At 39.1% G+C, this 20035-nt stretch overlaps 1 protein-coding gene across 7 annotated transcripts; it reads right to left on the reverse strand.

Moving 5' to 3' along the window:
• Positions 1-1617: 1617 nt before the first annotated feature.
• On the reverse strand, positions 1618-19474 carry ssrp1a (structure specific recognition protein 1a). Of its 7 annotated transcripts, none has more exons than XR_004020489.1 (20): positions 19411-19474; positions 18543-18622; positions 16526-16711; positions 10889-10994; positions 10468-10661; positions 10285-10385; positions 9367-9496; positions 9162-9265; positions 8757-8885; positions 8416-8637; positions 7078-7150; positions 6950-6955; positions 5236-5368; positions 5106-5151; positions 4860-4992; positions 4572-4739; positions 3619-3713; positions 2921-3092; positions 2558-2688; positions 1618-2090 (listed from the first exon to the last, which is right to left on the reverse strand). XR_004020489.1 is itself a non-coding variant. In XM_030739878.1 (19 exons), the coding sequence occupies exons 2-19, from the start codon at positions 18594-18596 to the stop codon at positions 2022-2024; spliced, it is 2121 nt and encodes a 706-aa protein (XP_030595738.1). In that variant the 5' UTR covers positions 18597-18622; positions 19411-19474; the 3' UTR covers positions 1618-2021. The 7 variants fall into 7 exon arrangements, 5 of the variants coding, with proteins under 5 accessions (XP_030595738.1, XP_030595737.1, XP_030595739.1 ...); XR_004020488.1 differs by having other exon boundaries at positions 1618-2093; XM_030739878.1 differs by lacking the exon at positions 2558-2688.
• Between the last annotated feature and the right edge of the window lie 561 nt (positions 19475-20035).

Consider the following 20035-nt stretch of genomic DNA (forward strand, 5'->3'; position numbering starts at 1 on the left):
CCCACTTTTCTAAATTCTTACCTAATCTGCGTGAAAGGAAGGCTTTTAGCTTAAGTCAAATGAAGGTTAGTCTGTCTAGTGCTATAAGGGAAAGTTTCAGTGACCAAAAAGTCCCACGCTTTGCAGATTGTGGTGAATACATCACATTTGATGGAAAATACCACAAAGAAAATGAAGCCGCAGAATCTTCTGATAAACAGCTTTAGTCTTTTTTTTTTTCTAGTAACATCATCAGGTCCAAATTAAAACACTGATTTTAAATAACTGAGCCACATTTAACATGATCTTAATAAACATGCAGGATATTTCATCAGTTCTGCAGGAGAATACGGGAAGAGCATGTTATTGTGAAAACCCACATTAAGTGGAGATGAATTTTAGAGCCGGTAGCGTTTGGCTCTTAAAAACCACTCTCCAAACCACCTTGTACTTAGACCTCTATGACTCACTGAAACCACTGTCTCTCCAGCTTTGACTAGTGCTGTTAACACCCATTCCCAAACCACCCTGCCTGGTTGAGCAAGCATAATGTGCAAACAAGTGTAGGTCCTGTGCGAGTATCTTAAGAGCTTTTATTTTCATTCTGTGTTGAAAAACTACACTAAGAAACACTGAACATGATAACTTCTTCAAGGATCTTTATACCACATGTGGAATTTGTACACGTGGTTTATATGGTTGAACTCTTCTGGAACTATCTGTTAGAACTATCTGTATAGCTGTCACGAACATACTCTATAGACTTCTGATCAATACTGACATGTTTTTAATTTACATTTATTTAAAGGGATGTTTTTAAACTATATTTCTGATAGATAAAATGACCCAGTCTTTTTCCATGCAGATGTATTCACACAAAATCATGCAAAGTCAGTAAACACCCATTTATTTGATCAGCAATTTTGGTCCATATCGACATCACAGCATCACAGTTGCTGCAGATTTGTCAGCTGCACATTCATGATGCGAACCTCCTGTTCCACCACATCCCAAAGGTGCTCTGTTGGATTGAGATCTGGTGACTGTGGAGGTCATTTGGGTACACTGGACTGATTATCACATTCAAGAAACCGGTGTGAGATGATCTGAGCTTGTGGCATGAGATGTTATCCTGCTGGAAGAAGCCATGTTTTTCCTATTTTGGTGAGTCTGTGTGAATCACAGCCTGTTTCCTGTTTTTTGGCCAACACATGACACCCGGTGTAAGCTTCTGCTACTGTAGCCAAACTGCTTCAAGGTTTGATATAGCGTGCATTTAGAGGTGCTATTTTGCATACCTCAATTGTTTACACTTGCATTTGATTTTGCCTTCCTCTCAGTTCGAAGCAGTCTGGCCATTCCCCTCTTTTATCAAATGTGCTATACAATTTATCTTTTATTCACACACAATTGTACACCAGTTGCAAGCCACCTTGCAACATGCCAGTCTGACCATCAGGATCAGTTTTTGTATTTCCCCATGAACACAAGCACAGGAACATATGGAGAAGGAGATCAAACCACCACCTTTGCCATTAATGGTTTCCAAAACATCCAGAGATGTGATTCAAGTGGTCAAGTAAAGAAAAGAAGAAGAAAAAAAAAAAGAAAAAGAAAAAAAGAGCAACCAGTTGAGGATTTATTGAAAATGATTCATTTATTTGTTTTGGCATGAAAACATGACATTGAAAAAGCCACACAACAAAATCTCCAGTCACAGCTTTGCATCTGATAACTAATACCTCCTGCAATCCTTGGTGCTATGTAACTAAAACAAATATACCCACTGGTTTGATGGAAAACCCTTCAGTATTTCCAAAGGTACACGGGTTCTTCATCAAACTATTCAAATATCATTACATGGGTTTTCAGAGTCAGTCACAAGATGTGTGTGTACTCATAAAACGAACCACAAAGAAGAAACAAATACAACTCAAGTCTGTTAATTTGTCTGTCAGTGTGGTATCAACAGAGAGAGTATAAACGCTTGGTCCTTGGTATGTATGTGCGAAGTGGAAAAGTGTGTGTGTGTGTGTGTGTGTTCAGTCAGACTCCTCCTCTGAGCTTGCAGGTGTGGAGACTGCCTCTTCTTCCTCATCTTCATCTGATTCCTGCTTTAAAAGACAAAAAACCCAAAAAGAAATGTTTAGACCAAGAAGATGTTTATAATATGAGCTCATGTCAGAATATGATGGGTCGCTGCAGTCCAAATGAAACAGTTTCACTATGTTTACATCAGCATTTTCCATTTAATTAGTAAATACGTTGTCAGATTGTGCTTTGTGTCTGTTATCCAGATGTGAATATATCACATTTCTTTACAGGTAAACTCAAACTGTAGGGAACAACTTAGGTAAACAGGAAAAGTTTTCCTATGCCACCTCATACCCCTGTCACAAATATATTTTAACAGGAACCATAAACACAGACACGTTCAAATAAAAAATTCTAAAAGTATCTTCATTACACAGTTTTGTTTTTTCCCTGCTCTCTTTAGTTATACATGCATACGATGATACAGCGATACATTGTAGATAACTGGAGCTTTCTCAGTCTCGTGTCTTTCCCTCTTTCTTACCTGCCATCTCTGTAGTATGTGGCCTGTTTCAGTTACAGGATTTCCCTTGAATGCTTTTTCCTGCAGCTGTCCCTCAATCAGCTAACAGGATTTTAAAGGCTTCTCCTCCTAAAGAAAGTGTCTAGTTTTCACTGAGCAGCCATCAGTGTTTTGAATCACAAAAAAGAGTTTGCTGCATTAAAGACAATCATCTCAGTCATACTGCAGTTTTTGATTATTCTGCCAGGCTAAAAAGATAAAAAACTAAAAGCCACAACTATTTGTCTTCTACGTCATTCAGTAAGAAACAGAGTCAAGGAATCATATGCCAGTGGTTACAGCGGCTGCATGTCTGATAATAGCATTTACAGTTACTGGATTTACCTTCTTCCTCTTGGACTTGCTCTTGTGGTCAGAGTCTGACGAACTCTCCTCGCTGGTCTCGATGAACTCGCGGCTCTTGAAGCTGTCGTTGCCTCCCCGCTCCCTATCCTTATCTCCTCCGGCAGACTTCCTTTTCTTCTCATCCTTTTTGCCTGCAGATTTTTTACTCTCCCTAATGAGTGAAGGGTGCAGAGAAGATATATCACATATTTAGATATGACTAACTGTATCAAGAGTTATAAAAAAAAAAAAAAAAAAAAAAAAAAAGACACGACCAAGTTGCAGGTGCTGTGTCTTGAGTGGATGTGTTCTTGAAGAAAAAATCCTCACTGACAAAGTCTTAATGCATATATACAAGTTTATTATAAAAAAGACAATATCAAAACAGGCGCTTTTTTCCTAGCTACCTGGGAGAGGATTCCCAATCTTCCTAATTCAACTCAGCAAGGGGAGAACAAAGGTTATATACGGTTGGTGAAACCCCCGCATCCTAACTTTCCATATATGGCTTTGAAAACAGCTTCAAGCCATATAGCTGAACATATAATCATTTCCTTATATGGAAGGCCAGAGACCCTACAAGGGCCAATGTGCGGATGTCCAAATCAAATTACCGTTTGCATGAACCCATTAAGGAGGAAACCATACATGCATATATTAAGTTTAACATAGCAGTACAGACACCACACAGGCCTTACTTCTTGGGACTGGAAGTTCCTCCACCGCTCTCTTTGTACTCTCTCTTTGCTTTATCATATTGTTTTTTCGCCTCGCCGGCCTTTGATTCCCACTCCTAGAGGAAACAAAAGTGGGAGATTTTAGGGGTTATCCACAAATTAAACAACATGGAATACATTAGGCACAAAGACAGGACTCTTTATCAGTGTTTGGGTTTAATGAAACACTTATGCACATTTCTTGAGATGCTTCACAAGTTAAAATTTTGATATTAATATTGTTTTACTGCCTTGCATTAAGACAAATAGGTACAAATTGATATGCGACAAACAATTTTTACAGCTCTCCTGCTGTATGCATCTGTTTTTTTTTTCCTTTGTAATGCCAGAGGCAACCTTTTTAAAACTTAAACTAATGTAAACTTGCTGCAGAATTATGATCATGTTTCATGTCTGTTTAAAAACCATTATTTTAATGATGCATCAGAATAGAAGTGCAGAGATTCACAGATTACACAGAGGAAGATGTTGCAACAGTCTGATAAGAAAAAAACAAAACAAAACAACAACAAAAAAAAAAAAACCTCAGACATTTCCTTTCTTCCAGTTTTGATTTTTCCTCCTATATCAGTGCTGATATGGAGGATTTTTGTCTGCATGGTAACACCTATCCTTCAGGAGAGTACTCCAACAAGTACTCATGCCCTCAGCGCTCGTATAAATGGTAGAGAGCTGTGGCAACGTCAGTGTTTGTGTGCAAAGTCACCAACGCAGAGAGCGTGCAGTTTGTGTTTTCCCACTTAGGGTGGTGTCCTTTTTTGATGTTTCTTTTGCATGTATTTATTCTGGTACTGCAACACATGCATAAATAGGTGGACAATGGGTGTATTTTGTTCCTATCTATTGTTTTAAACTATTTTTCATAGAGGGGAAAAAAAAAAAAGCTAAAGCAATTTCTCACTCTTCATCCTCACCTGCTTCTCGTCTTTGCTCAGCTGTCTCCACATCTCTCCAGCCTTCTTAGAGATCTCTGTGATGGAGATGCCGGGGTTCTCCGACTTGATTCGCTCGCGGCTGGAGTTGAGCCAAAGCATGTAGGCACTCATCGGCCTCTTGGGTCCACCAGCATCCTTCTGCTTCTTCTGCTCACATTGAAGAAAATAAAGAACTGAGTAAAGAAATGTTTGAAATCGTATGACTTGACGTCTTTTTGTTTGTGACTTGGTGGCTGAAAAAATATATCTTTTTCGAGCCTGTCTCACCTCTTTGCGTGGCTTTCTTTCTTTTTTCTCCTTCACCACTTTGGGTTTTTTGGCCTTTTTCTTCTTTGCGCTCTCGTCTTCGCTCTCATCTCCTCCTTCACTGCTGTCGCTCGCTGAGGCATTGCTGTCATACCTGATTGATGAAAGAGACGTCAGTTATATTAGTAATGTTAGCTGGGTGAAATAAACCAAAGAGAAAGATAAAGCTGGCGGAAATACAAGCTTGTGCCATTATCAGTCACTTACTCTTCTGCAATCTCTTCGTCTTCCTCTCCGGGGTTGAAAGACTCATCTGAAGAAAAACAAGAAAAATTCAATCAAACCTGCTGATCTTCTCAATATGCGCTCTACCTCTGTCATAAAGACCTTTACTCACCACTTTCACCATCTGATTCATCGCTGTCATTGCCCTCCTCCCTGATCTTGCCCTCAGCCTTCATTCTCTCCAAGTAGGCGTCGTGTTGGTCATCGTCAGAGTCGCTGTACTCGTCAATTTTGCCCTTCATGCCCTGGAAATACACTGCAGGGTCAAAAACAAAACACAAAACACACAAAGCAACAGAACAACAGTACCCACAAGCTACTACCTACTCAGAGATAAATTACCCACATTTTCTTTGTTGATTAATTGGTGAGCCAATAAAAACAAAACAAAACAAACAAACAAAAAAACAAGATCCCACTCAACAGCACAAATATTCCAACTGCTTGTTTTTTTTTTTTTTACCCCAACATTTTTAAAAGCTCCAAGATATTTAATTTACAGTGATATTAAATCAGCCAGACAGACAAGTACAACTCAACATATGACTTTTGCATGTTTTGCTAAATAAAGAACTATAATTACCAAAAGTTGTTTTAGTTGATCACATTTCTGTCAAACTGAAGATAATGCAGGTTTAAAGGTTTAATCTGAAGGGATAGCTACCTTATTAGGCATATGAAATAAGAAAGCATTTTTGCTACAAAAAATGATGAATATTTATGCAAACTTTTGTGCCTTTCGCAAAACATGGATGTAGCTTTGGGTTGGAAAAATGAAGCTAATGCAGAAGTGCCTAAAAACCTGCATTATATTTTGATGGCTGTAGTTACAAAAAACAACTTCCAGTCCTACAGAATTCTACAAGAAAATCACTTTCTGACTTGACCTCGGTAAACACTTTCCTGCTGAGTTTATGACCTCAGTCACCAGGTCATACTGTGCTTCAAAATGGAGGATTGTATGTGGTATGAAACCACACACTCATTGGCTAACAAGGCTAATGGGTTTCTGGTTATGTATTTATATGAGATGGTCTGAAAGGGTTAACATAAGCCAAAACCACTGGAAACCATGAGACTACAAGTCAAGCATAAGACCACATAACATTATGTGGAGTTGTTACATCGTGAAATCCTGGAAACATGGTTCTCCATTTTTATCCCATTCAGCTTAACATCTTCCTTATGCAAAAATAAAAAAGGACTTTATAGCTTGAAGCTATGTTGTAACATCCGGGAAATGAAAGTCAAACTATTTTCTGCTTCTCCTACGTGGTCATCTCCATCAAGTCCACCAGTCGACGGACAAACGGGGAGGCTGCTGCTCAAACACCAAGAGGAAATGAAGAGGAGCTCCATTCATTTTCATTGACCTCTGCTGACCCCATCACCACGGAAACAGATGGGATGGCCTTGTTGAAAGCAGCTCATATATGTCAAAGAACATTACGGGTAATGCAATCAGCACTGCCGATGTAAGGCAGTGGTTGTGATGACAACTGTGTCGAGTGTTAAAGCCCACCAAAAGCCCCCAGGCCACACATTAGTCAGCATGACGCAAACACGCACTCACACGCACCCCAAACACACACACTCAAAGAGGGATCGTCAGAAGCTCCCTCATCTCCTTGTCCCATGATTAGTCATAAATCACTATCAGGTTCAACACCAACCATATTGGTAATATCAAACCAAATCAAGATCAATGGGCATAATCCTCAGAACACGCACACACGCCAGCAGCACGCCATGCAAGCAGGAAATCACTCCAGACCAATAAAAAAAATCAAGTGCCTAATCCACACGACACCCATGACCATACCCACCTTCTTCTACATGTGTACAAGGACAAACACAGAGGAGAAGGGCAACAAATATCAATATCTGGGATAGAAATCTGTCAAAATGTAATATCTGTACAAACTGGGAGGTGTTTCAGTGACTTGGGCGTTACCTCTTTGAAGCCTCTGTTCTTGATGTTGAGCTTCTTGGCATTAACAAAGTCAAAAAGTTTGCCGTACTCCTCTCTAGAAGGCAGAGAAACAAAGCAGGGGTTATTTATTTTGGGGAAGAAGATAACTGCACACAGTTTACCACAATAAGTAACCTAACCACCTACACTGTTGGGATGTTTAACAAGCCTCAATTCAGCATCTAACACTGTATGCTTTTACCAGTTCTTTAAAGAATAGTGCTTCAAATACAGACTTTACTCAGGTGTGTCACCAGTGTGTGTCGCCAACTCAGCTTCTGCAGAGTGGCCCTTGTCTCACAGTGGAACAGCTTCTACCTCCACAGTTTTGACTGCAGGGGCATAAAAAGCTCACAGAGGCTGCTGACAAGAACACGGACTATTGTAGCCAAGCACAGTCCAAAATGGCAAAGTTGTGCTGATGGACAATGATGTCGGTGATCAATGACTCACCAATCAAGTCAAAGTTTTGCTCTTTTCCACCACTAATGCATTAAATTAACATGTCATGACATTAATAATACACTGAAACTGCCTTACTATCATTTCATCTCCACATATAACTGACATTTACAACACAGACATGTCACTGACAATTCCACATGGGGACAATCAGACTATGGAGAAGATCACCCAACCCTGAAAATCCATTCAAGGGGCATGGCACATGCTCCTATTTATTTAGGAGAAGTATTTAATAATTTTAAAGGAGTGGATGAGTGTCCTTTCACAGAAAACCTGCGGTGCATCCTCTCCCATATTTTGGCGTCTGAACTTATATCATAACTGAGCAACTGTCTGAGCAGTACGGTGTTATTAAAACCTGAATACAAAAAAATCAAAAGGACATGCTGTTAGCAAGATGCAAATTTCTGAGTAAATGAAATCTCCTTGTTTCAGAAGGCACTTTAACCAGGTTTCTGCAACTGCATGCTGAGCTTGAGTTTTGGAGCGGATAGCATAAAATGAAATGAAAGTCTGACAACTCTAATCTGGAGGATCACTTTAGTGCTTGGCAGTATTATGTTACATCAGTGGTGATAAGATGGAGAAGCTGAATCAGCAGAGTGGTAAATGCAAACAACCAAAAGCCAAAGTGGATTTACTCTCCTCCTCTAAAGTGAGTTATTATAAGAAGAAGAAGGGAAAAAAAGCATATGATGAGTGAAAAATCACATCTAGACTTACATATGAACACATATCCCCCTAAACTTTCATTCAAATGTGAAAAAAACTGCATGAAACAAGGATAGCTCTGCTCCTGTTAACAAAAGCATTACAGATATTCCTGAATTAAGACTTTGTGTGCAGTGGCCTCACCTCTCAATGCTGCTAAAAGTGTACTGGTTTCCCTGTTTGGTCTCAATCTCAAAGTCAAAGGAACGTGTTGTGGTGGTGCCTCTAGCAAAGTTGACACAAGAGATCTCTTCAAAGCGCAAGTGAACAGGGGGCTTGTGGACGTAGATGAAACCCCTTTCCAGAGGATAGAGGAGGCCTGAGGATGCCTTGTAAGAGCAAGTGATGCACTGAGCTCCTGAGTGCCTGAGGAGGAAGAGATGAAAGAGAGTGAGACAGGTACTCAATTTTGTTAATAATTTTAAAAAAGGCTTTTTTTTTGGGTTTGTTGTATTTTTTAAAATATCAGTGTGTGAGATGCCTACCCTTGGAAGTTTCCGGGTACTGTGATTTTACGGTTGACCAGGGCCTTCATCACTCTGCTGACCATCTCATAAAGAGATCCTGACATGAACTTACTGAGTTTGCCCTCAAAACGACGCTCCACATCTTCTCTGTTATACACAGAAGAAAGAACAGAGTTAAAGCTGTAAAATTAAGTTTTGGAGGAGTTTTTAAATAATGCAAAGAACAGAACTTATTAGAGATGTTACTGCAGAGACATGGAAATTACTCAGACCTTTAGTTCCCCCTAGTGGACACATGCTTCACAACATTATAAAAAAAACAAAAAAAACATGCAGCGATCACACACAAATGCATTAGTCAAAATTAACTCTTTAGCCAATCTGTAACATAATTCATTTTGTACTTGTGCTATTTGCACTCACTCGCTCATGTTGAGGGTGAGGTTGATATCTTCTTCCTTGGAGAAGAGCAGAATGAGAAAGTGATAACGTGTCTGACCCTGCTTGATAGGAGGATCCAGACTGATCTATAAGGAAAACACAAAAACGACAAACAAAGAGGAAGAAGATCAGAAAATCTGAATTTAATGTGAACAATAACAAAAGTCACACGGCAAAGTCCACACACCACAAAGAACATCTGCCTCTGATCCTTGTGTGGCAGCAGGAAAAGACGGAGGACGGTGGTGTAGGGAATCTTGTAGTCGAATGTTTTACCGTGCAGGTGAAGAAATGTCGGGTAGATACGGATGTCATATCTGAAGAAAGGAAAAAGTTAATCCAGTTAATTTTCCAAAGTAATGTGAATTTTAAATAATACAAATGTATTTTAAGGCTGTGACCAGTAACACTGCCATTTAACCACAAGTACAGCTTCATGAAAATGCAACATTTATGTAATCTTTTGTAACAACTGAGGTATGCAGAAGAGCATCTCTGAACTCCCAATACATCGAACCCTGGAGCAGAAGACCACACCAGGTGCCGCTCCTATCAGCTAAGAACAGGAAACTAAGGCTATAATTTGCACAGGCTCACCAAAACTGGTCAGCAAAAGACTGAAAAAACATTGCCTGGTTTGATAAGTTTGGTTCCTGCCTTATAGTAATGGTTTAAACTGGTGGTAGTATAGTGGTGTGGGCTAAATATTTTCTTGGCACAATTTGGGCCCCTTAGTACCACGTGAGTATCATTTAAACACCATGTCCAGCCTTTAAGTTCAAGTTCATATAATCTCAAATTGGTTTCTTGAACATGACAATGAGTTCATTGTACTCAAATAAGCTCCACAGTCACCAGATCTCAATCTAAAAGAGCACCTTTGGGATGTGGTGGAATGGGAGGTTTGCATCATGGATATGCAGCTGGCAAATCTGCAGCAACTGTGTGATGTCATCATGTCAATTTGGACCAAAATCTCTGAGGAATGTTTAAAGCACCTAGTTGAAGCCGATCCAACCTAGTACTAGTAAGATGTACCTAATAAAATGGCTAGTGAGGGTATACCCTCTGTAGGTGATTGAATTTTAGTGCTTAAATCTTTTACCTTCCTCTGGGTGTAAGACACTGCAGCTCCTTGAAGATACAAACAGCATCTCCTGTAGCCTGGATCACATCAGCCTTAGATAACACATTCTGAGCAAATGCCTGAATGGAAAAAAACAGTTTTAGAACTATTATCAACAAAAACAAAAAAATAAAACTGCAGAAGTAAAGCATCCTTTGTCACCTCCACGGGGTCTTGTCGTTCATCAGACTGGCTGGGTGGGACGTAGAATCGGACCTCCATGAGGGAGACTTCTGTGTCGTCATTCTGGTGAAACTCCAAAGTGACTTCGTTCTTCCCTGTGGCACACTGAGAAACGTTGGACAGTGGGATCTCAAACGCTGTGTTGTCATTGACTTCGAACGATAACAGTGGCCCTGTGAAAGCAAGAAATAGGAGATGGTTAATATTTTGTATCTTCTCCCAATTGCCATGTGGGTTCTCAATGCCAGAGAAACAACTTATCTCTTCTTATAACTCATTTGAGTTTATATTAAAAAGTGTACAGCAAACTAATCTTCTCAACTCAACTGCTGATTTTCCCCTCACTTATCATTTTCACTATTTCAGACATTACTAATGCAGCATTTTATTTTTTTTTTACCTGAAAACTTGGCTGTTCCCCAGTTCCAGCCCTTCACACACATGTCTTTCTCTGTCAATTCCACCTTGTAGTTAGCCTTGAAAAACTCTGAAATCTTCTCAAAGTCCTGGTGAGGTGAACAGAAAGCAGGGAAAAGGATGGAGAAAGAGGTTGACAGAAGAGAAGGAGGTGAAAACAAAAGGAAGCGAAAGCCTCAAAGTTAGCAATGCAGTCAAAGCACTGGCTCCACATGGGTCAAAGCTTATAAAAACACCACCTAAGAAGAAGAAGGAATGGGATAATTAATCACAACGCAACTGTAACTATGTCTGCAGTTTGGGCCTCTTGGGAACACAGGAGGTGAATGTAATCCATCCACCCTCTCTGTCTTCTTTCCCTCCACACCATCACTGACAATCAGCCTGTTTATTTATCCTGCAGGACCCCTTACAACTGGAAAGGAATCACACAGAGTGACAAACACATGGTCGATCACACACACACACATACACACGGAGTCTCGGTAGTGCAAACACATGTGGAAGTGATTGTGGTGTGTGAGTGTGTGCAAGGTAGAACGAGACTCTGTGGGAAACCAAATTTACGCACCTGGATATCTGCCTGTCCATGAGGTTATTATAGCCAATTAGAGCCCAGAGAGTCAGAATTGTGTGCGCGCGCTCGTGCTTAAGTTCATCAGCATGTTTGTTGACCAGAATTAAGGCATTGTTTAGATAGGAGAGCATGCGCAAGCAGATGTGTAAATTCATAAAATCAGAGTTTGTGCAAGTTCTCAACTCCTCGAAGAAGTTTTGGCAGATTTGTTGCTGCCCAGCCCATTAAGTCATAATAAACACAAACCACCAGAAGACACACACACACATGCTTACCCAACATGACCACCCTGTCTGTCTTTTATTAGTCCATTTTAAAGCCTTGCTTTCCCAAAAGCCTTCATCCACTTTGTTAAATAACTGGTTTCATCATCTCAGTATTATACACGTGTGCTGACACTAACCATACAAAACAATGTGCTTCATACAGTTAATTAAAACTAGGCTAAAAACAAACAAACAAAAAAACCCAAAAACATTTGAGTTAACTGAAATAAATTCAAACAATGTTTTGCATTTACAAAACTAAACTAAAATTAAAATGTAGAGGTTAATGCCTGTAATTTTAGTCTCTCATTGTGGTCAAATCTTTCATCATGGCCAGCCTGATGAGGTGGTTTGGTGGTTGTGTTTATTGAGACTGGGATGTCTACATGACTGAGTCCAGTGTTTGTATTGTAATTCCTGTTCTCAACTCAAAACCTGCCCCTTGGAAACTTGAAAAAAATTTTTTAAAGTTTAAAAAACAAACAAAAAAAAACACTCCTATAATCATTAAAACAGTAAAACAGTGAAATCTAAACAGTCTGAAAACAAAGACTAAACCAAATACAAACTACGTAAAAATTACAAATACATATAACTATGATAGCTATTATACAAGAACTTGTTTGATTTTTTTTTCCTGTGGCACTTTCTTCATTTAACAAAACACAAGATCTTTTCTTAATGAGCTCTTGTACAGCTGTCAAGCAGCTGTATAAAGTACCGTCAACATCTGGACCGAAGCCGTTCCAATAAGATTATTTTAAACAGAAAAGAACTAATGAAAAAGTAAGTTTTCAATTAGGACTGAACCTAACAATTATTTTACTATAACAGTAAGGATTAGGCCTGTCCCCCAGAACATCATACTAAATAATCAGTTGATGACAGGAGTCTTGGTTGTGGCTGGTTGTGCACAGGAAAGTCCACCACAGGACGTAGCTACAGACAGACATTATCCATTTGTCAGTGCAGCTACACACTGTGTGACGGGCTTCTTTTTCAGGAGGTAAAAGATGCTGAAGAACGCATCATTCAAACTCTGCAGGTATTATTCTCCACAATTCTCAAAAATTTTAGAAAAACTTTTCACTGTTAGTTTGGATAAATCCACTGACAATTACAAACTACTACTGACAGTTAATATGGATTTAGAACAAGCCAGTCTACAACTTTAGCATTAACAGATCTCATAGAAAAAATTACAAATTCCATGGAGAATTAGAGTATTTCTTGATGTGAAAAAAAAAGCATTTGACACAGTTAATCAGATTTGGGATAAGGGGGTTGGTGCTGAATTGGGTTAAAAGCTATTTAAATAACAGGCAATTTGTGAAGATGGGAGAGTATAAATCAGAATGTTTGGACATTGTGTGTGGTGTACCATAAGGGCCATATATATATATATATATATATATATATATATATATATATATATATATATATATATATATATTAGGGCTGGGACTTTAACGCGTTAATTTCGATTAATTAATTACGGGGAAATTAACGCGTTAAAAATTTTAACGCATTTTAATCGCACTTTGCACCGTGGAACCTTTCTCAGTGCGCGAGTTCCCGGCATACAGATTATATCGACGCACAATGTCCAAATTAGGGGCCGCATCCTGCGAAGGACCCGGCCCACGTCTTTCGTAGCCCACGAACACCACAAAGGCCGGAAGTGAGTGGCTAGCCTTCATATCAGCGTCACCTGCCGTCACCTCTGCGTAGCTCATGTCGCCTAGCAACCGTGAGTGCGAAGCACAGCTGTGTAAAAACAGCTGGTTAAACGGAGAACGAACTTTTGCTCCTTTTTGTGGTTTAATTTTAAGTCTTTAATTCAAAATAAGCTGTTAAAACAAGCATAACACATTTCAACATCAAGGAATACAGCTGAGAGAATGATTAATTTCCAACTATAACAAGTGAGACATTAATGTTGAATAAAACTATCCAGTTATGATGCTTAACTTTAATTTCAGGTGTTTGCTTATCACAGGAGCACTTCCACCCTTCGTTGGTCTGTGTAGTAGACTGGTGGGAAAATGAACAAAATTTTGAAGTTTAAGCTTATGTATATTGATTTATTCATCAACCAAACTTAAATTAATATTTCTCATGTCAAATATTGAAATGCGATTAATTTCGATTAATTAATTACAAAGCTTGTAATTAATTCGATTAATTTTTTTTAATCGAGTCCCACCCCTAATATATATATATATATATATATATATATATATATATATATATATATATATATATATATATATATATATATATTTGCTGATGACATATCTTGTGCTCTGATCTTGTGCTCTGATGTAAATTTGTGAACTTTTGCAACAGATCACAATTAATAAAAAAAAAAAAAATGGTTTGACAAATACATTATCACTAAATTTTCTAAATCATATGTGTATATGTGTAGGCACCATCAAAAGCTTGTTTTGAGCCAGGAAAAACCCTGTAGAGCAGGGCTATTCAATTAGCAGCCGGGGGCCACATCCGGCCCGCGGACCCCCTTTGACTGGCCCACCCCCCGACTGACACAACGTAAGCTGCAAAAATGCAATTAAATCATATTTGCTGTGATAGTTTTAAAAATTCCCACCCTTCCTCTTGTACTTGAATGCACCGCTTCCAGTATCGTAGCAACGCCAGCCCAGAATACTCTCTCCAAGTACCACTGACAGGTCAAAAACGTAAAATTGACAATGAAAATCGCCATTTTAACCCTGCTTGGACTGATAAATGTGTTTATTTTACCCCAAAGACTGAACTCTAAGACTGAACGCATTAAGTCAGCATTACTTTGAATATGCAAAAGAAGCTTTAATTTTACAGTTATTAAATGTTCACTTGGTGCAGTTTCTTTTGTTGAAATATTTAATGCACTGCATCAGTTGGCCGTTCTAGTTCAACAAATGCACTATTGCAAATACATATAAAATGTTATAGAAGACTTTACTGTTGAAAAATTGTTATTATTACATTGTTTTGTTTTTTTAATTAAACATATGTGTGGTGAAATTTGCCTTGTTAAAAATATTCTAGTCAAGGTTTGGGCCAAATGTTAAAATTTGCAATACACTTGAATTATTTGGCTCATCAATAAATGATGAAGTATAAAGCCTTTATTGTGAATTCATTTATTTATTTTTATGATTTAGTTCAGTTGGTAGCATATTTAGAGTTAAGTCTCAAGAAATAATGTGAGTAGGGGTCTTCGGCCCAGTGGCATCTCAAAATTTTCAAATCAGGCCCAGAAGAAAAAGTAATTGAATAGGCCTGCTGTAGAGGTACAAAGACTAGGCGACTCATTGTTTGAAATAACAGCTGCCAGAAAAACCTTTGGGCAGTGCTAGTTCAAACTATAAAACCTCAAAAAAACTGTACAACAATAACCTAAAAACTGAGGTGTTGTCTTGCTTTCCCCTAACACACAAACAAGCTGTTTTACAACATTAAATACTGCTCTGTGATTTAAATGATTAACTACCTATGAATTGTTTCTGTTACCTGTCAAACTGTTTCAACTTTACATGCAGTGTGTTAGCCTTTAGCACCTGACAGTTGGATACATGAAGGCAAAAACAGTTTTGAACCCTAACAGTAAAACTCATCCACAGTGGGCTGCGGCATACATTCAACACCACACTCGTAATGTCAGCAGCAATGTTACGGGCCAGCTGCTCTCTAAATATATGAGTGACATGAACATAAGTGAAATACATGCTTTTACACCTTCTGCTTCTCCAGATGACAGTTACAGGTCAGCTATATAACAGACTCTCTGGCAGAGGCTCACCATCTTGCTCAAGAACGCTTCTCAGGGACAGATGAATTAAAGCGTCTGCTCCGCACGCCAGCAGCTAAACCTCCAGCCAATTCTCGATTACCGACACTAACCGTGGGATAATAAACAATGACATCACGGCCTGCGCGCCAACTTGAGAGGATCCATCTTGAAAAAAAATATGCTGATTAACCCCAGGAGACAGCCGCAGACTCCAGGTTAATACCCGCTCCTCTATCTCAGTGTTGTACTTCTGTGTGTTGACATTCCCCACACACTCAGAGCAGCAGGGAAAAGAGAGAGGGGCAAACAAAAAAAAAAAAAAAGAAAGAAAAAAGAAAATGGAGTGATAAAAAACAAACATGACCACAATTTTTTCTTGTCTGTTTTCTGAGCCAAATTGTTTCAGTGGATTGATATAAACACTGACTCACATGAGCCGATGATTACACTGTTTATGGAACACACATGCTCGCGCTGGTTTCGCTCATTAATCCCATTAGGAGCTTCGGGGAGAAGCGCCGATTCATTCGCATACTTCTGAGACGCACACACACACAGACACACACACGTGGTGGCATTTTCGCAAGATGGTAGTGTTTTTCTGAGGAAATGTCAGACAGGGAATTTGTTTATCAGAGGTCCCCTTGCTTGAGTTACATCCCTGGTTATAAACACAGCGCTGAACAAACCAGCAGTGTGTGTGTGTGTGTCAGTCTGAAATATTCCACTGCTGCCTTGTTCTCCTCCAAGTAAGGTAACAATTATTTCCCAGAAACAGAGAGAAAAGATTTAGATCCCGGGAAAAAAGGAGGGAAAAAAAAAAAAAAAAAAAAAAAAAAAAAAAAAAGGACAAAAACTTCAGAGACTGATCAGACATCTGAACCCCACACACACACACACACACACACACACACACACACACACACAAAATCTACAAAACAGCCTGCAGGCATGCAATGTGCATCCAAAACTCACTGTGTCCCTGAAGCCATCGTATTTGTAGACGTGTCCTGCGCTGGTGCCAAGTTTGATGCCGTGACCTAAGCACACCCGTCTCCACTGGGCCAGGTTGAGCTCGCTGGCAGGGATGTTATCCACCTTCCCCGTCTTGCTGCTCTTATAAACCACATTTTGCTTGCTGAAACGCAGCCGTCCGTCATTCTGCAGCAACATAAGGAAGAATTAAAAGCTCAAATGATATTTTATTCAAAGTAAAGCTAAAGATGACCTAATTGTTAAAGCTAGTTCATGATAAAAATCAAAACACTGATTACATCATCCCAAATGTGAATTTCCTTGTCATTTATGATAAACTTATCTTTGAATTTTGACTGCTGGTTGAAAGAAAAAAAAAAGCAACAGAATACATTTTCCTTTTGATGATTTCTTAAGATATAGATGGATTGAATAATAAAATAAATATTTTTTTTTTATTATTCCTTGCTTCCGTCCTTGTTCACAGCAGCAACCTCTTTACAACAGTGATTGCGCAAAAAAATAAAGACTAATTGTTTTCTTCACAACACAAAAATTCTGCTGCAGAGCTGATGAACACAAACTTTTAAAGTCTTGGTAAATAGACAAACGCTTCACTCGTTTCACACTCATGACTAACATACTAATATAATACTAATATGATAAAGGCATTTTAAAATTAACATGCACTTATTTTAACATGTTTGTTATGTAATTATGCAGTGATGTGAAAGTATTTGCACCCTTTCTGTTTGTTTAGTATTCATCATGCTTATGTTTCAGATCATTAAACAAACTTAATAATAGACAAAGATAACCTGAGTAAATACAAAATGCAGTTTTAAAATGATGATTTTAAAATAAGCCTACCTGGCCTTGTGTGAAAAAGTAATTGGACCCTTTCATTAAATCATGAATTAACTGTGATTAACCACATTTTTTGGAAAGCTGAGTTAAATTTCACTGGCCACATCCGGGCCTGGTTACTGCCAGTCCTGTTCAATCAAGAAATCGCTTAAATAAAACGATTCTGACAAAGTGAAGTGGGCCCAAAGAGCTCAACATCCAACACATCATGCCACGATATACTGAACTGCAGGCCTCATTTGCTTCAGTTAAGGTGAGAGTTCATGATTCAACAATAAGAAAGACTGGGCAAAAATGGCATCCATGGGAGTTCCATAGAGAAAACCACTGCTGACCAAAAATAACACAAAGGCTCATCTCACATTTGCCACCCCCCCCCCCCCCCCCCCCCCCCCCCCCCCCCCAAAAAAAACAACAACAACATTCTGATGATCTTTAAAACATTTGGGGAAATTTTCTAAACAAAAGCTGAACTGTTTGTAAGATTGCATCTGTTGTAAAACTAACAACATTTCATAAAAAGATCATACCACCAACGTTCAAACATGGTGGTGGTAGTGTGATGATCTGGGGGTTCTTTGCTGCTTCAGGACCTGGATGACTTGCTGTAACTGATGGAACCATGAACTTTGCTCTCTACCAGAAAATCCCGAAGGAAAATGTCCAGCCATCAGTTTGTTCCCCGAAGCTCAAGCTCACTTGGGTTATGTAATGAATGAATTAAAACAATTCTGCAAAAAAGAGTGGGCAAAAACTTCTCCACGATGTCAAATACTTGTTGCTAGTGTTCGCAAATGCTCGACTGCAGTTCTTGTTGCCAAGGGTGGCACAACCAGTTATTAGATTTTGGGGGCAATTACTTTTCCACTTAGGGCCAGGTAGGTTTGGATAGCTTGATTTCCCCTTAATAAATGAAATGATCAGTTAAAAACTGTATTTTTTTACTTACTCAGATAATCTCTGTGTAATATTAAAATTTGTCTGACATTTAGGTTTAGGTGTGACAAATATGCAAAAATCAGCACTGTAAATAATGATGCTGTGACATCTGCAAACAGGATCACATCTACTGATACCAATGACCTCAAAAGAGTGCGATGAAGACCTGAAAGACAGTTTGGGAGCAGAGGCAGTTGGTAAAGATACTGACCCAGGAGCCTTTGACCTCCTGGTAGATCTCATTGAACTCCAGTGTGTCTCCCATTTTGGCTGCAGGCGATGACTGATGCTCTACAGACAGACAGAGACGGAGGAAGCTGCATTAAACACAACCAAACATCTACAGCAAGGCTTATGTCATGCATGGTTTTCAAACCATTCCCAGATTGTGGCATGGTGGGGTCTGCAGTTTGTTGCTTCTCCTCATTGTGGGAAACTAGTGTTGTGTTGATGAAAACATAACCAAGCACGCAGCGACTGAGCCAAAACACCGAGAGGCAGAAAGCAACTATCCTGTGACTGCGTAAACACTATAAGCAGCTTTATGTCGAGTTTGGTTTTGTCGTATTATTTAATATTTCCGTTTATTAGTGTTTAACGTGCTGAGTAAAGTTGTGAGCCAGCAAAAAGCTAACTTTCGACAGTTAACAGTAAAATCTAGCCAGCAAATACTATCTTACGACAGGAATCTGTTAGTAATGGCTGGGTCTTTGTGTTTCTCAAAACAAACTATAACTATCATCCATGCTGCGCCACTAACAATAGCTAGGCTAACTTCAACTGCACAGGGACCGCTTGTTTTATACAACGATGCCGCATCGTAGACAACCGAGTCCTCAGATTACAGACGGCGTGCGTTAGAACGCCGCCCCGCTCGAAAAGGTACGTGCATTAAATGGAGCGCTCCACCAGCCGTAGGCCGGTAAAAAGAAATCATGTAATGTTTGGAGTTATTGTAGCAAACGACGTGGCTCAAAATAAGCACTCGTGCGCCACGTACTTCCTCGTTACTTACACACACCAAAGAATATATTTCTATAGCTGCGAGAGTATACAGTTTCAAAAACTTCAGGTCTTACTGTGACAGTGTTCAGCAGCTTCGCCTGTTTCCCGCGTGTAGCATCGGGAGCTAGTCACAGGAAAGACTCAGGGGAAGCTCGTATTTGCTTCCGGTTTTGAGACTTATTTTTTCCCCATCTTTTCAATCACAAAGGTATTTAATGGAGAGTAAAGTATAAAGACTATGACATGTTTTGGAAGCGAAACTTGAACAATGGAAACGTTTTTTTTTTTTTCAAAAAACTGAATTTCTGTTACGGAGCCTGCACGGGACAGAATGGGTTGTAGTGACCGCTCATCACCACTGGGTGGCATACAGCACATCTAGTGAAGCTGATGTGCCCCCCCCCCCCCCCCCCCTCCCCCCTTTAATGTCAAAAAATTTTGATAACACAGTATTAAACATAGACTGTAACAATACCGGGGGAGCTTATGTCTAATAATTTACAACAAAAGATAAATTATTACTAATATATCATTCTAAATAGTTATTTAAACTCTTATAATACATCATACAGACAGAGGTAGGAAGGCCCTCGATCAAACAATACGTACGATCAGACTAACCTTCAAAAAAAAAAAACCCTTAAGGCAAAATATACTTTAATTTGTTTTAAATCAGTTTGAGAAAATGCAACATAAGCC

Source organism: Archocentrus centrarchus, chromosome 10 (assembly GCF_007364275.1).
Source record: "Archocentrus centrarchus isolate MPI-CPG fArcCen1 chromosome 10, fArcCen1, whole genome shotgun sequence".
NCBI lineage: Eukaryota > Metazoa > Chordata > Actinopteri > Cichliformes > Cichlidae > Archocentrus > Archocentrus centrarchus.